The sequence below is a fragment of the Ctenopharyngodon idella genome, chromosome 17 (genome assembly GCF_019924925.1).
Source record: "Ctenopharyngodon idella isolate HZGC_01 chromosome 17, HZGC01, whole genome shotgun sequence".
In the NCBI taxonomy this organism is placed as follows: domain Eukaryota; kingdom Metazoa; phylum Chordata; class Actinopteri; order Cypriniformes; family Xenocyprididae; genus Ctenopharyngodon; species Ctenopharyngodon idella.
Genome location: NC_067236.1, coordinates 13,929,641 through 13,947,108, shown reverse-complemented (window position 1 = coordinate 13,947,108; position 17,468 = coordinate 13,929,641). Strand labels below are relative to the sequence as shown.

Below are 17,468 nucleotides of genomic sequence, written 5' to 3'. Positions count from 1 at the left end.
AAACCGCACAGGTATATTTGTAGCAATAGCCAACAATACATTGTATGGGTCAAAATTTTCGATTTTTCTTTTATGCCAAAAATCATTAGGATATTAAGTAAAGATCATGGTCCATTAAGATATTTTGTAAATTTCCTACCATAAATATATCAAAAATGTATTTTTGTGAGTGGATATGCATTGCTGAGGACTTCATTTGGACAACTTTAAAGGCGATTTTCTCAATATTTTGATTTTTTTTTTTTTTTTTTGCACGCTCAGATTCCAGATTTTCAAATAGTTTTTTAAATGTTCCAAATATTGTCCTATTCAACAAACCATGCATCAATGGAAAGCTTATTTATTCAGCTTTCAGATATAAAATTCAAAATATTGACCCTTATGACTAGTTTTGTGGTCCAGGGTCATATATGGCAGTTGTTTGTTACATTTAAGTATTAAATGCATTTCTGTCATTTTTTTGTCTTTAAGTTAAACAGATCTTGATAATTACAGTTATATTTATCTTACATATATTTACACAATATTGAGAAAATATAAATTTTGCTAATGCATAATATAATGGAATTGCAGTACTGCATTTCTTCAGCTTTTATAGAAACTTGCAATTGCAGTCATTCATTTATTTGGAAATGCATAAAAAAATACAAGTGTATTTATAACAATTTTGATTCATGTTTTTTTTTCAGGTATTAATTTATAGCATATAACTCTAGGGTTAGGATTAGGTTTGGTTTAGGGTTAGTTGCATGTAATTATGCATAATTAACTATTATTACTATAGTAAGTACATGTAATGTGTGTAAAACAAACAAACAAACAAACATTAAAAGTGTTACCAAAAGTATAATCAGTAACACTTAACAATAAGGTCTCATTAATGCATTAACAATGAGTAATACATACAGTATTTATTATATATTTATTAATATTAACATTATAAAAACACAACAATTCATTGTTAGTTCAGGTCCAATAAATACTATTAACAGATACAATTTATGAATTTAATAATGTATTAGTAAATGCTGAAATTAACATTAAAAGATGAAGATTAATAAGATTAACAATGTTAGTCCATGTTAACAAATGTATTTAAGTTATGTTAACCAATGGAACCTTCCCTTTAAAAAAAAAAAAAAAAAGGTAACCTAAAAATAGTCAAAAATATTAATTAATATCAACCTAAATGCATTAATATGTGCTAACAAAATTGATTTTTTTGGGTTGAAACAAGTAAAAAATAGCTCTTTAAGGTAACACTTGCAGGTTACCACTTCTTACAATAAAGTGTTTAAGTGGTAAAGTGTTACCGTAGTGCCTTACAGACTTAAAACATAGAGCAGATACAGTACTTGTATTCTCACCACACTCTGATGATTGTTACATATGGATGTGGGAGGGGTCGGCAAACTGTCATAGAGACATTTTTAGGTGGAGACATCTGCACCTGCCCAAATTCTCAGTAATCACAGAAATAGCAACATAGACTTTATACAGATAGACATAAAAAAAGAACATGTGCAAGAGAATGATGAAAAATAAAGATAAAATGGGGGTTGGGGGGAGAGTGGGGGGAAAGAGAGCAAGAGAATTTTCTGTTTTTGTATAATGTTTTAGCACCGTGGGGACAGGGGGCCACGGTGATACAATCCCATAGAGCCGCTGTACAAAAACCTCCCTCCATGTACAGTCAATTATTAGATGGCGACAAAGAATACCATTGCAAAGATTTCTCATGGATTTCAACATTAAATATAACAGATATCAAGGACAAAAGGAGCAAGAATATTTTAAGTAATTCCCACATTTTAATGAATTTGAACACATTTTATTGGCGGTAAATACATGTATGTGTTTTTGAGGTCGGACTTGATTGGATAATTTGATATTTTTCCTTGTGGCAAATAAATGTATATTTCACATTTACATGCTTTTACATCGAACAACCTCATGAGAGACAAACTGTTATGGAATTAATGGACTTTTATATGGCCATGGAAAAAGAGGATTCTAATGCAAATTTCGGAGCACTCATTAACAATGTGCCTCTGGCTCACAAGCGTACTTTGGAAATGGAACAAAACTGACAGTTTTAGGTAAGTTTACTTGATTTAATTGTTTAAATGCTCTTACTGACCAGTGTTCGAATATTGTCCTTCCATTTATTGTGACTCAACTATGACAGCAGTAGGGAAGGGGCCCATTCAAAAAAATCTTTAACTATTCGTAACATCTGACAATTGTGTCATAAATTTGTGCATACAATCTCACTGTGACAATGCATATCAAGCCTACTTCGGAGCTGGAACAAAGTTAACAGTTGTAGGTAAGAAACACGTTTAACTATGCTAAAATGTAGGCCTACTTAACAAAAATATTTGTTGAGCTCAAGTGGCTGACGATTGTCCATTAAGGTTAGACTATACTGAAATTTTGTGTAAAATATAGTATTCAATTTGAGACCCTTTTTGACATGACTGTTGTATGCTGTGCCAATTATGAAGCCTATTTTGGTAACGGCACCAAATTAACTGTTCTTGGTAAGTACTACTTCAACTTCAGTTGGAAGCTTTTATGCGTATACTTTCTTGTCTTTTGAGTTGATAATTTAACGTAACATGATTGAAAATATAAAATGTGTAATTTGAGAGAACAGGGAGGGAAAAGATATCACAACACTATAAAAAGAACCACATACAAGTTTAGTAAATGTAAGGGTTATGCAGTCGAAGTAATTTTATCAGTGAGCTGCATGCTGTGCTTTGGAAGTAGCCAGGCTATCTTTGGTGAAGGGACAAGATTGACTGTTCTAGGTAAGTACATGTAAATGTAAAAGACAATTCAAATAATGCCTTTGACACATATAATTACCAATGGGAACTGCATAATATAGTGGAGGACATTTTTGTAAGCTAGAAGTTAGTGATACGGTCTTGATACTCTGTGCTCAAACATGCAAGCATATTTTGGAAACGGCACCAAACTTACTGTTTTAGGTAAGAAAAACAATGATTCTAATTTTAAATCTTCTAGAAATACTAAGTGGAATGACACAAAAAGTAGTTGCCAAAGTAATATCTTCATTGTGTCTAATGACTGATTGAGTTTGTTCGTGACTAAGTTCTAAAACATCAAAGATTTGCAAAATATTGTTAGATAGTGTCTTTGTATCATGTACTATTGTTTAAGTTGTTATAGCCAGTGTCAATTAGTAGAAAATCTTTAGTGGAGTTTTTTACTGTCACTCGACATCAGTGTAATCAGTACAGTCCTGCACACTTTGGCAATGGAACTAAACTTACAGTAACAGGTGAGACATTTTGACTGAATTTGTTGGATTAATATCATTAGGTGCAGAAGTTTGTGGACAATTCTTTTGGAAACAAGTCTGTAACCAGCTGTTGATTAGTGTCCAGACCTGGCACATATCATAGACATTTTATTAGTGCATACGTATGCTGTGTCTACTACTGGACAGGCTCATTTTGGTGAAGGAACAAAGTTAACTGTACTTGGTAAGAAACACACTTCATACTATTTAAATGACAATGCTTAATCAAATATTGAGGCTTCTATTCAAAATTTCTGATTACAGTTACTGTATGTAGATGTTGGTCAAACTTTATATCAGAGTTAATTCTGACCCAAAACACTTTGTTTTTTCGCATTGAAAAAATTGCTCTTTATTGTGGAATTAGTGATGGCATATGGATAGTATTAAGAGTAGAGGAGGTTTTATCTGTAGCGTAGAATCAGTGTGAACAACTACGACCCTGCATACTTTGGTAATGGCACCAAACTCACAGTTCTAGGTAAGAAATATTTTGCCTTAATTTTTCATAACTTGCTGCATCATTGCATGAAAACGAAGAAATAATGTCTCTGATGACTCCTTCACTGATATGATTTGACATTAGGCTTCAAGAAACATTGTGTAATTTTATCATTTGCAAAAAGAAGTCAAATTAGTAAAAATCATCTTCCTCGTTGTAGATAAAATGGCTAAGTAACATTTCTGAAGCCTCAATGTTTAGACAAATCGCATGACTTAAGTCCACAAAGTCTGAGTAATTTTATTAGTGCACATGTGTGCTGTGACTCTGGTGGAGCTGGTCAAGCTTTCTTCGGCAATGGAACAAAGTTAACAGTTCTTGGTAAGACATAAAACTAAAGTTATATTGACATTTACAAAAATGTTGTAAATATTACCTTACAGTTCACCAAACAAAGAAGGCTTGTTGTATTTTCTGAACACTCTTTATTGTTAGACAGTATGCTGAGACATTTGATTGTCAATTGTTATACCATTCTGAGAAGTGTCAGTGTTCTCCAATTACTGACAAAAAACAAAAAACAAAAAAAACAGTTAAATATATAAGAAAGAGCTTGAGGAGGTTTCATCTGTAGCATAGAATCAGTGTGATCAGTACGACCCAGCATACTTTGGAAATGGCACTAAACTTACAGTTCTAGGTGAGTAAGTCAAGTATCTTGATGTTCAGGCCTAAAGATATGTTATTTATTGAGTACACATGTAGAATCTTCAAAATAATATTGCGTGTGTATGACATAGACATAGCATTTGCTTTGGCGTCTTGGGTAAATTTGTTAGTGCACATGAGTGCTGTGACACTGGTGCTTCTCAGGCTTACTTTGGCAATGGAACAAAGTTAACTGTATTAGGTAAGAAAAATCTACTTTTTTGCAATTAAGTCAGATAATATGAGTGGCAAAGTCTACATGATCAGTACAACCAAGCATACTTTGGAAATGGCACTAAACTTACAGTTCTAGATGAGTAAATCAAATATCTTGATGTTCAGGCCTAAAGAAATGTTATTTATTGAGTACACTATGTAGAATCTTCCAAAAAATATTGTGTGTATGACATAGACATAGCATTTGCTTTGGCATCTTGGGTAAATTTGTTAGTGCACATGTGCACTGTGACTCTGGTGGTTTGCAAGCTTACTTTGGCAATGGAACAAAGTTAACTGTATTAGGTAAGAAAAATCATTTTTTTTATAATTATGTCAGATAATATAATTAGCAAAGTCTACATGATCTCGACTATAGCTGAGGTTTTAACTGTAGCTTAGTATCAGTGTGAACACTGGCAATCCTGCATACTTTGGCAATGGCACTAAACTTACAGTCCTAGGTAAGTAATTTCAGTATTCTGTGTGATATATAAAACCTTATCGATATATTACAAAAATGTAGCTATGTGATGTTTAGGTATCTACTGACTTTAATATGCAATGAATCTTCTAAGTTCTGCTGTCGGTGTATTATATTTATGAAATGACTTTAATAAGTACACTGGCAATAAGTAATTGAAGTAAATTTGATTGATATAGTTGAACAGCATTCATGAGGCATTTAAGTGAAAACAGAAATGGCATTTGCTGCTCTGAGTGAATTTGTTAGTGCACATGAGTGCTGTGACACTGGTAATTATCCAGCTTACTTTGGCAACGGAACAAAGTTAACTGTATTAGGTAAGAAAAACCATTTTTTTAAATAATGTCAGGTAATTTCAGTGGCAAAGTCTACATGATCTTGACTATAGCTGAGGTTTTAATTGTAGCTTAGTATCAGTGTGAACACTGATCCTGCATACTTTGGCAATGGCACTAAACTTACAGTCCTAGGTGAGTAATTTCAGCATTCTGTGTGATATATAAAACCTTATGAAGATATTACAGAAATGTAGCTATGTGATGTTTAGGTATTTACCGACTTTGATATGCAAGGAATCTTCTAAGTTATGCTGTTCGTGTATTATAATTATGAAATGACTTTAATGAGCACACTGGCAGAAAGTAATTGAAGTACATTTGACTGATATAGTTGAGCAGCATTCATGAGGCATTTAAGTTAAAACAGAAATTGCATTTGCTGCTCTGAGTGAATTTGTTAGTGCACAGGAGTGCTGTGACTCTAGTAGTTATCCAGCTTACTTCGGCAATGGAACAAAGCTAACTGTATTAGGTAAGAAAAATCATATATTTTTTAAAATTATGTCAGATAATTTGAGCAGCCAAATCTGCATGATCTCGACTATAGCTGAGGTTTTAACTGTAGCTTAGTATCAGTGTGAACACTGGCGATCCTGCATATTTTGGCAATGGCACTAAACTTACAGTCCTAGGTGAGTAATTTCAGTATTCTGTGTGATATATAAAACTTTATTAAGATATTACAGAAATGTAGCTATGTGATAATTAGGTATTTACTGGCTTTAATATGCAATGAAGCTTCTAAGTTATGCTGTTCGTGTATTATAATTATGAAATGACTTTAATGAACACACTGGCAATAAGTAATTGAAGTACATTTGATTGATATAGTTGAGCAGCATTCATGAGGCATTTAAGTTAAAATAGAAATTGCATTTGCTGCTCTGAGTGAATTTGTTAGTGCACATGAGTGCTGTGACACTGGTGGTTATCAAGCTTACTTCGGCAATGGAACAAAGCTAACTGTATTAGGTAAGAAAAATCATATATATATTTTAAATTATGTCAGATAATTTGAGCAGCAAAGTCTACATGATCTCGACTATAGCTGAGGTTTTAACTGTAGCTTAGTATCAGTGTGAACACAGGCCAGCCTGCATATTTTGGCAATGGCACTAAACTTACAGTCCTAGGTGAGTAATTTCAGTATTCTGTGTGATATATAAAACCTTATCAAGATATTACAGAAATGTAGCTATGTGATGATTAGGTATTTACTGGCTTTAATATGCAATGAAGCTTCTAAGTTATGCTGTCCATATATTATAATTATGAAATGACTTTAATGAGCACACTGGCAATAAGTAATTGAAGTAAATTTGATTGATATAGTTGAGCAGCATTCATGAGGCATTTAAGTTAAAACAGAAATTGCATTTGCCACTCTGAGTGAATTTGTTAGTGCACATGAGTGCTGTGACTCTGGTGGTAATCAAGCTTACTTTGGCAATGGAACAAAGCTAACTGTATTAGGTAAGAAAAATCATATATATTTTTTAAATTATGTCAGATAATCTGAGCAGCTAATCTACATGATCTTGGCTATAGCTGAGGTTTTAACTGTAGCTTAGTATCAGTGTGAACACTGGTGAGCCTGCATATTTTGGCAATGGCACTAAACTTACAGTCCTAGGTGAGTAATTTCAGTATTCTGTGTGATATATAAAACCTTATCAAGATATTAAAGAAATGTAGCTATGTGATGATTAGGTATTTACTGGCTTTAATATGCAATGACAATTCTAAGTTATGCTGTTCGTATTTTATACTTATAAAATAACTGCAATGAGCACACTGGCAATAAGTAATTGAAATAAAGATGGATATAGAGGATATAGTCGAGCAGCATTCATGAGGCATTTAAGTTAAAACAGAACCTGCATTTGCCACCCTGAGTGAATTTGTTAGTGCACATGAATGCTGTGACTCTGGTACATATCCAGCTTACTTCGGCAATGGAACAAAGCTAACTGTTCTGGGTAAGAATATTCAAAAGATATTCATTCTACTTCATTGATTGGCATTGATATGTCTATGCTAAACAGTAAAGCACAATGCACTTATGGCAAATGGAAGATAATAATTTGAATGTTGCTATGTGATATCTAAAATGATATTAAATTGAAATTAATTGAATTGGCATACTTCTCAGTAATCTTGAGATAATCATTCTTTAAAATTAAGTTAGATGTATTGAGGTGAGAAGCATAGTTCATGATTTTGACTATCTGAGGTATTAACAGTTGCATAGAATCAGTGTGACCATGGGTAGTGAAGCACACTTTGGTGAAGGTACTAAACTTACAGTCCTAGGTGAGTAATTTGATTAATATTTATGAACTTACAAGGATATTTAGAAACATACACTGCCTATTTGATGTTCAGGTCTAAAAAGATGTTATTTTTTGAGAAATTTCAAGATTATATTGTTTTATATCTCCTGGATGTATAAATTATATAGTAAATTACAAGTAATTGTTATACTGTAGATTCAGATACAGTACATTCAAGCAAAAACAGAAGCTAGGCTTTAGCATTTGGTGTCTTGAGTAAATTTGTTAGTGCATATGTGTGCTGTGACACTGGTGGTGGTCAGGCTTATTTTGGCAATGGAACAAAGTTAACTGTACTGGGTAAGAAACATCAAACACTTCTATAACATTTGTTAATAACATTTGTATGTTAGATTAAAGAACAGTGTGATTTGTTTTACATTAGTGGAGGTCATTAACAAAAGTAAAATTGCATTGATGATCTGGTATTTGAGTTCTCAAGAATCTAATTATGTCTTTAAAATTAAATTAGATATAATGGGATAAGTGGTACTATTTACATGAATCCAACTGTAGCTGAGGTTTTAACTGTAGCATAGAATCAGTGTGACCTCTGGATATGCTGCACACTTTGGAAATGGCACTAAACTTACAGTTTTAGGTGAGTAATTCGAGTATTATGTGTGATTTCTAGAGCTTAACATTCAAGTACTCAAGTTACCTTAGGATTGTGGTGTCCTCATGAATTAGAAGAACTGGAATAGTCCTTTAAAATGTAGTTAGATGATACTGGGATAAGTGGCAATGCTTACATGCTCTGCAGTGTATTTGAAGTTTTAACTGTAGCTTAGAATCATTGTGAACAATCGCAGCCCTGCATACTTTGGCAATGGCACTAAACTAACAGTTCTAGGTGAGTAATTTAAGTATTATGTCTGATATTTATAACCTAATATTTTAATAGAATATCTAATTTTTGTATACACATGCATTAGAAGAACTGGAATAGGTATAGTCTTTAAAAAAGAAGTTGAATATAGTGGGATAAGTTAGTCAATGTTCATATGATCTCCAGTATAGCTGAGGTTTTAACTGTAGCTTGGAATCATTGTGAACAATCTCAATCCTGCATACTTTGGCAATGGCACTAAACTAACAGTTCTAGGTAAGTAATTTAAGTATTATGTCTGATATTTATAACCTAATATTTTAATAGAATACCTCATTTTGGTATACACATGCATCAGAAGAACTGGAACAGGTGTAGTCTTTTAAAAAGTAGTTAGATATAGTGGGATAAGTTAGTCAATGTTCATATGATCTCCAGTATAGCTGAGGTTTTAACTGTAGCTTGGAATCATTGTGAACAATCTCAACCTGCATACTTTGGCAATGGCACTAAACTTACAGTTCTAGGTGAGTAAATTGAGTATTCTGCTATTTAAAAGATTTTTATTAGGGTATATAAAATGATGGTGAATTAGAAGAACTCATCTTTAAGATTAAATAAATAGTGGGATAAGTGGCAATGTTTACATAATCTACACCATAGCTGAGGTTTTAACAGCAGCATAAAATCAGTGTGAACAATGCCAACCCTGCATACTTTGGCAATGGTACTAAACTAACAGTTCTAGGTAAGTAAACAAAACATTCTGATCTTTAAGAACTTAAATTAGTGTATCTAAAAGGACAATGTTAATTAGAAGAACTGGAGAAGTTAACTGGTCTTGAAGAACAGAGTTAGATATAATAGGAGAAGTGACAATGTTACATGATCTCTATAGCTGAGGTTTTGACTGCAGCTTAGAATCAGTGTGAACTATAACAGTCCTGCACACTTTGGCAATGGCACCAAACTTACAGTTTTAGGTAAGAAAATATATTTTTGTTTGCTTGTCTCTTAGTATTTTATCAGTTTGTTAGTATGTTCTGTGAATTTGTGGGATAAATGTGAAAGAAGTATTTCTTAATACTGCAATTAATAAGTACAACTAAATCTAAACTGGCATTAGAGTAGATGTCACTGTTCTGAGAACATTCTGTGCTGAAAGCAGTGCTGAGTCTGAGGTACCAGAATAACAGAATAACTGCCTTTAGGCAAGCTATTTGCTTTACTATCACTCAAATCATTCATAATGTTTAATTTGGCGATATGGAAGCTTTTTGTTTTTCTTTGTATTCATTGTATATGGTATTGAAAATCAGTGCCACTACAACTAGTATGCAACAGTGTTTAAAATATACTTAGTGTTATAGTCAAGCATTGTAGAAGACAATCAGGTTATAGTGATAGGAAGAGTTTTACTGTAGCTGTTGAGCAGTGTGAACAACAGACCTGCATACTTTGGCCAGGGGACCAAACTCACTGTTTTAGGTAAGAAAGTAAATAATGTTGTTTGTTGAGTTTGTTTGGGATAACTGTGAAGTACTTTGCATGGTCAGAATAGCTAATGTCAATTGCTGAATATATAGGTGTAGTTATACATGTAGTTTTTCTAGATCTGAGTGTTGTAGCTGTTCATTGGAAACTCTTGTTGTTTTGCACTATATGAATCAGTGTTTTTATAAGCCTGTAATAATGTTACTATTCTGTATGCTCCATCAAGTAAGATTGTTCCTATGAGCTGCATATAACTGTGAGCTGGCGAGAGCAGATACATCAGTTTCATGTAAAGTTGTCTGTGGTTTTCCTGTTGAAGAAGCAATTGAGCACATAAACTGTAGAAATGCAACCTTATTATTTACTAGATTCCTTGTAGTTAAATACTCTGAATTGAGTGTAATATGGTAACATCATCCGGAAAAGTTGTTAATAAACAGTGTTTTCACTCTTAATGTTTGTTGTGCACTGCACATACCTGCAATTTCAGTGAGGGACCAAACTAACTGTTCTTAAGAATTTTGTGTCCCACTTTATATTAATTGTCTTTAATTACTATGTACTAACATTTAAATTAATCATTTGATACAATGATCGTATTATGTACATACATGTTTTTGTATTGTACTTAAAGTATTATAAAACCTGCATGTAATTACATCTGTAATTAATTTCTGTAATTACATTCATAATTACACTGTTGACACTTCCCTTACCTTTTTATCCACCCTTAAATCTAACCATACCACCAAACCTGCCTCTAACCTTACCAGTATCCCACCTCAATAGCAGAAAAAGTGTTTTACAAAACAACATGAGCTCAATAAGTTAACTTCATAAAACTGCATAATTCTGTAGATTAAGTTTCAGTGGACTGAAATATCATTGAAAAATGCTCTCCAAAATTGTTCATGTATATATGATTAAATAATGTTTTTCTTACTGTCATGTGCTTATAATATAATTTTACAGGTTCCTACGCTGAAATCAGTACAGAAAATGAAATAAATGTCACAATTATAAAACCCTCTGAAAAGGAGAGCTGTAAGAAGACAGTCACTCTTGTGTGTGTGGCCAAGGACTTCTACCCAGACCATGTGAACATAACATGGATGGTTGGAAACAAAGAAAGAGTCGAAGGTGTGGCAACAGACCCTCATGCCAACAAAGACAATACAACAAAAAAGTTCACCATATCGAGCAGACTTAAAGTCCCTAAAAAGGAATGGAACAACGCAAAAAAAGAATTCAAATGTAAATTGATGTTCTACAATGGAACCACATATTTGGAGGTTTACAATAAGGTCTATGGAACTGCAGGTATGCATTACAGATAAGTTAGATGAAAGATAAAAAAGAAAGTGCTGAATGTAAATGTAATGTGTTTTCATATTTAATATTTGGGTCTTCTAATTCATTATCATCTAATTGCAGAGAGTGGTTATACCCGAGGTAAGAATTTCCTCTTTTCTTTTTGAATGTCTTTTTCCAAAAGATGAATGTTAGGAATTAGAGTCAAAGGTTGATTGTTAATGCTATGTTGAATAATATGATTTGTTCTCTTAATCTCCAGAGGACTATGTAAAATCATCACAGATTATAAAGCTGTCATATGGCGTGTTCATTGCTAAGAGTGCACTGTATGGCCTGGTCATCTTTGTGTATGTATTGAGAAAGGTAAGGCTGATTAATAACTTCTAATTAGTTTAAATAATAAATACATAAGTATTGGAGGGATATTAACATCATAAGCAACTTGTGTTTGGTTACATGTATATATGTTACTACAATATTAAAATTGAGGTTATACAGCAGATAGATAGACAGACAGACAGACAGACAGACATAGATAGATAGATAGATAGATAGATAGATAGATAGATAGATAGATAGATAGATAGATAGATAGATTTTTTTTTTTTTTCTGAATGTCTTAATGTTTATGTGATATTTGTTTTACAGGGTTCAGGAAAATGAATGAACTGAACATGTCTGGATTGATGAAGTTACCAAGAAGACTCTCTCTATTTACTTTATTCAGGAGAAGAGATGCTGTATGACTGAAGACTCTCTCTAGTTTTTATTTCTCTCTTTTATTGCTCTTTTCTGAATATTTATCCCAATGAAAGTGATGCTTCAGGTCAGATTAATCATAAAATCTAGTTGTGCTACCCTGCTTTGATATTTTTTTCTTTTCCTTGTTTCCTTGCTATTTAGTAAGAATTGATAATGATAGCATACTACTATAAATAGACTTAACAGAAGTTAATATAATTCATTATTTTACACATTGAGATTTACTGTATTTTGTTTCTATTTTATTTTGTATTATAAATAACACAAATAAAATATATGACGCATGGATATTATCCCATCTTGTTTATTTTACAGGCACATAGTTCACAAATTCAAGACTATTAGCTTATTGATAGCTTTTATTTTTGCTGAAGCTAAACCGGTAGAGCATGTGGCACTAGCAATGCCAAGGTCATTGGTTTGATTCCCAGGGAACACAAATAAATTGTTTACCTTTTATAGTCCATCTGTAGTTAATAACTTTTATAGGACTTACTACACTGATCTCCAAACTACTTTGAATCAAGTAGTAACATGGTAACAATAATGTAAGTTGGTTGGTTATATTCTGTAGCCTACAGTATATGGTCTTTATGTTCCCTCAGAGGCCCTCTAGTGAATACACTGTTACTGAGCACTAAACATTGTTATACGCAAGAAATTACTTTTAGTGGTCCCACTTTGTCTCATATCTTGCAGAAACATGTTCCAGTGTCTTTAAGTAATTAGTTGCGGGTGAATTGTTCTATCATCTGAATGAAAATGAAGGCAATGAAAACCTCTAAGCATGTATTATTACGGTATTTATTTCCAGTTTACGCCACCACCATTTAAAAAATAGGGTAAAAAAAATCTACATTTTCAGTTTACTGAATGCTACAGACTTGTACCTGAACACTTTATGAAGGTTTTTCTCAAACTGTACATCCTATTCATCCCATGTATTTGCACACTTTGTGATTATTAAACATAAATAGAACATGTTCATAGTTAAAATGATGAACTACACCTAGGGTACCTGTGTGAACTTGAGTGCAAATTACTTCATATCCACCAAAATTGGATGCCCAGTTGGTAAAATTAATTGCAAAAAATGATAAGAACAGTGAGGTTAGTTCTAAAAATTTCCCTGAAGATGGTATTTGGTTTGATATTTTATCCAATGGAGTGACATTCATAATTTTTCTGTGTTTTGAGTGTTCTTGGGGCCACTGTATACACTTTTTTGTTAATTTTAATTACTTTAAAAAAAAAAAAAAAAAAAACATCATTGCACATTAAACAAACTACATTTCAGTCTATACCTTGTGCTCATAAGAGGCCTCTCTGGGTAACAGCTGGGAGGCCACTATGGCTTTCATGGTCTCGAACTGAAAAGGGGCCCCAAAAACAGTGTACCATTGCCCATTATTAGCTGTTAGTTGTTGAGGTTTAGGTAATGAGATAAATCATCGTGTACTAGCTACGCGAAACTAGAATTTGGAGAAGGGACTAAACTGACAGTTCTGGGTAAGTCTGAATTTTTAAACTCTGAAATACTTAAGTAAACATCATTCAATAAATTCACTTATTTGATTTGTGAAATACAGTAAAATGGGTTATATTGTACATGGCATGCAAATGAAAAATGGATTGCCAAAAGACGCAAGGACCATATTGGCCGCTACAATTTAGACATATACAAATTATTTTATTTTATATATTTAAAATGTTTATTTAATAATTAAGAATTGTTAGTGTTTTTATTAATAATGTATTAATTTCCTATCTATTTTCAATAAGTAAACTGGGGAACATATCAGCTAAAACAATACATAAATGTAAAAACAATGATTTAAAATAAGCTGCATGTGTTGAAAGCATAAAAACTATTTCAAATCGCATACAAACAAAATCATCTAAACATTTAAATGTAGTTTAAACAAAGCAGCTACATTACGTAAGTTGCTATGTGCATTTGTTTGAATAGATACAGTATTTCATCCACATTCTGTATTAGCATAAATCACTCTTTAGTACAATGATACAAGATACATTACAGTAGCACATGTATGTTGCCATGGGCAACAATCAAATACAATCATTGAACAAAAAACAAAACAAAAAACAAAAAAAAAAATGTAACCAGGCCATGCTGTGAATGATCAATTGAAAATCACTGTGTTCAATAATAACAGTAGTAATAACATAGTAATTACTGTATAATAAACTTCCAGTAACACTTTATTTTACAGTGTAATATTTGTTACACGTTACATGTAGTTACTATAGTAAATACTATAAATTGTACACAATTACATGCAACTAACTCTAAACCACACCCTAATGCTAACCCTATAATAAGTACATGTAGTTAATCATTACTACTCAGTACTTAAATGTATAATTACGCTGTAACACGGACACCTTAAAATAAAGTGTAACCAAACTTCCTAACATTGTGCTTTCCTTCTCAAGCTACAAACATCACTCTACCTAAAGTCAAGATCCTACCACCATCTCCAAGAGAAATCTGTTCCCAGGAAGAGACAGATTCTAATCTAACTTTAGTGTGTGTGGCCACGGGATTTTATCCCGATCATGTGAGTTTGACTTGGAAAGTGAATGGCGAAGAGAGAGCGGACAGTGTATCAACGGACTCCACAGCCCAACAGGACAATACGACATTACTGTACCATATCAGCAGCAGAATGAAAGTTTCTAAAGAAAAGTGGTTGGACCCCAGCAATCATTTCACCTGTATTGTTCGATTCTACAACGGAGAAGATTATGTCAATGTCACAAACACCATAAAGGGTCAAAAAGGTTTGTGAAAATGCAACAAATCTATATAAAAAGGTTATTAGGCTGTAATGCTTGGATATAATTGCAAAAAATGGAAAGGAAAGATCTGTGAAATATCTAGCATAATTTCTTTGCAGATTCCACTTTGTTTGATATCTTTATCTATTGCAGTGAGATTGATAGTGTTTCCTAAGTGCCCAAATACTTTTTCAGGCCACTGTGTATTCAAAGTTTGGACTATACGAGACAACATAGATTACTGATATTTAATTGTTTGACAGTCATTGCATTTATGACTTTAAAGTGATATATCAGACATGTTTGTATATTGGTGCTTTTAGAGAAGCCAACGGGATTGAAACTGCTTGGCTTTGGCTACATCCTGTTCCTCAGCAAGAGCCTGCTCTATGCGCTGATTGTGTCTGGTGTAGTTTGGAAACTCAAGGTAATTCCTGAAAACCATAATGCACATATCACACATCAAATATGCATACAGAATATCTAGATGATTTAGGGTACGTTTACACGACAATGGTGTAGTTTTTTCCTTTGCGTTTTTAATGTACAGACAACAAAGTTGTCAAAACCAACCCTGTCCACATTTTTGTAGTTTATACAGAGACAATAATTGTAATACAATAATTGTATAATAACCTGTTTTCAAAAGTTTGCATTTTCAGGCCCCCAAAACGACCAAAATGGCAAATGAATGACCACAACACATACAAAGTGTTCCGTATTTAGTTGAAAACAGTGTCGTGTAAACAGCCCCATACAGATAGAATGATAAGTGTGATCACATAAGTTAATATGAATTTATTTCCCTACAGTTTTCAATGAAGATGAAACCATTTCCCGAGGACTGACCATGGTCTTGTGCAAAAACGTTCTCCTTGAGAGGCCAGAAATGTCTTTTTTTTTTTAAATATATTTACGAAATGTGTAAGATTTCTGTGTATTTTATATTTTAGTAGATTGGTGTAGTTTTGCATGACTTCAAATTATACATAATATGATTTTCTCATTTTGAATAATAAAATTTTACAAATGCCTCCCAAAACCTGAACGCGTTTTTGCTTCTTAAGCACATGTACCACAAAAGTTTAATGCATATACTAGTTAGCCTGAAACTTTAATCAGGAATGAACAACTTACAATGAGAAACAAATTACTTAGAATGTAAAAGAAGTTTTGGATTCTACTTTCTGCTATGACTAAAACATCCTGTATTTATTTTTTTGAGGCCTTTGATTATGAGAAACAGAGGATATTTGCATATGTTTTGTGCAGCGGAAAATATGCACTTTTGGAAAGTGTGGGTTGTTATCTCAGTTATGTAAGAATCTTCCACTGCAATAAGAAAAATAAGACTTTATATGACTCGTGACCTCTATATTTCTCATAATGTGAGCTCTAAAGCTTTTCTAAAATTCCTGGAACAAGGCACATCAAAAGTACTGAGAACAATGACTACAACTGAAAATAACAGCATACACTTTATTCTCACTTATAGTCAGTAGAATGTCTGCTGGAGAGCATCAAAATAAAGTGTTAGCAGATATTAAGCAGACAGCCTACTAATACTCTAATTAGAGTTAGTTGACATGTAGTTGCAAGTAGTTACTGTAGTAGTAAAATGCCTTTAGTGAAATGCCTAAAGTGGACCACATTTGTGTTTTTTACCCTCATTTAAGAATGTGAATACAATATGGATTATTCTAGTTTGAAGGATGTATAGATGAGTTTAAGCATCAGGCTGCTGCAGGTTGCTGTAGTTGAAAGCAGGATGTGGTGTAAGGTCTTTGCGAGCAGTGTAGAGTGTTGGTGTTTGGGGAGGATGTGGTCAGAGCGTTCTCTTCATGCTCAATCCTGCATCTTTCACACACCTGCTGCTGCACACAAGCCTCAAAGCTTATACACGTCTATAGACTAAACCAAATAAAACAGAAAAGAGCTGTTGGAAACTGGTGCAGAGCTGATTCATTCGAGATGTTTGCAGGTTATTGTATCAACAGTCTGCACCACACACCCCCACATCTGTATTGTTTTTCTGGAACATGTTTAACTCATGCATCATGAATCAGTTGCTCGGTCTGAGTAATTTGAAACAACAACACATTGGAATGTTTTTTTAGAAACTGGTGATTTAGAAAGACTTTTAATGAAGTTTTTATTTATTCATTATGATTAAAATTAACTATTTTTGAATTATTAAAAAGGGCCTTTGTCATAAAATAATAAACTGTGCATTTAAAAATGTTCATGTTATTTCACAGTGCATTAACTAATGTTAACAGATACAACTTTTGATCTTATGAATGTTTTGATGTTACAAAAATATTAGTAAAGGCTGAGACTATTAACTAATATAAATAAATGCTGTAGAAGCATTGTTCATTGTTAGGTTGTGTTAACTAATAGTTAATT

The 17,468-nt window shown here is 32.8% G+C and overlaps 1 protein-coding gene across 4 annotated transcripts; it reads left to right on the top strand.

The window, feature by feature from the left end:
• The first annotated feature begins 2,906 nt into the window (after window positions 1-2,906).
• LOC127498357 (T cell receptor beta chain MC.7.G5) lies at window positions 2,907-12,543 on the top strand. 4 transcript variants are annotated; one of them, XM_051867635.1, is made up of 5 exons: window positions 2,907-2,999; window positions 11,154-11,501; window positions 11,616-11,633; window positions 11,755-11,858; window positions 12,144-12,543. In XM_051867635.1, exons 1-5 carry the CDS (start codon window positions 2,957-2,959, stop codon window positions 12,156-12,158), a joined length of 528 nt encoding a protein of 175 aa, XP_051723595.1. In that variant the 5' UTR covers window positions 2,907-2,956; the 3' UTR covers window positions 12,159-12,543. The 4 variants fall into 4 exon arrangements, with proteins under 4 accessions (XP_051723595.1, XP_051723591.1, XP_051723594.1 ...); XM_051867631.1 differs by lacking the exon at window positions 2,907-2,999 and adding an exon at window positions 5,251-5,504; XM_051867634.1 differs by lacking the exon at window positions 2,907-2,999 and adding an exon at window positions 7,554-7,838.
• Window positions 12,544-17,468: the final 4,925 nt, after the last annotated feature.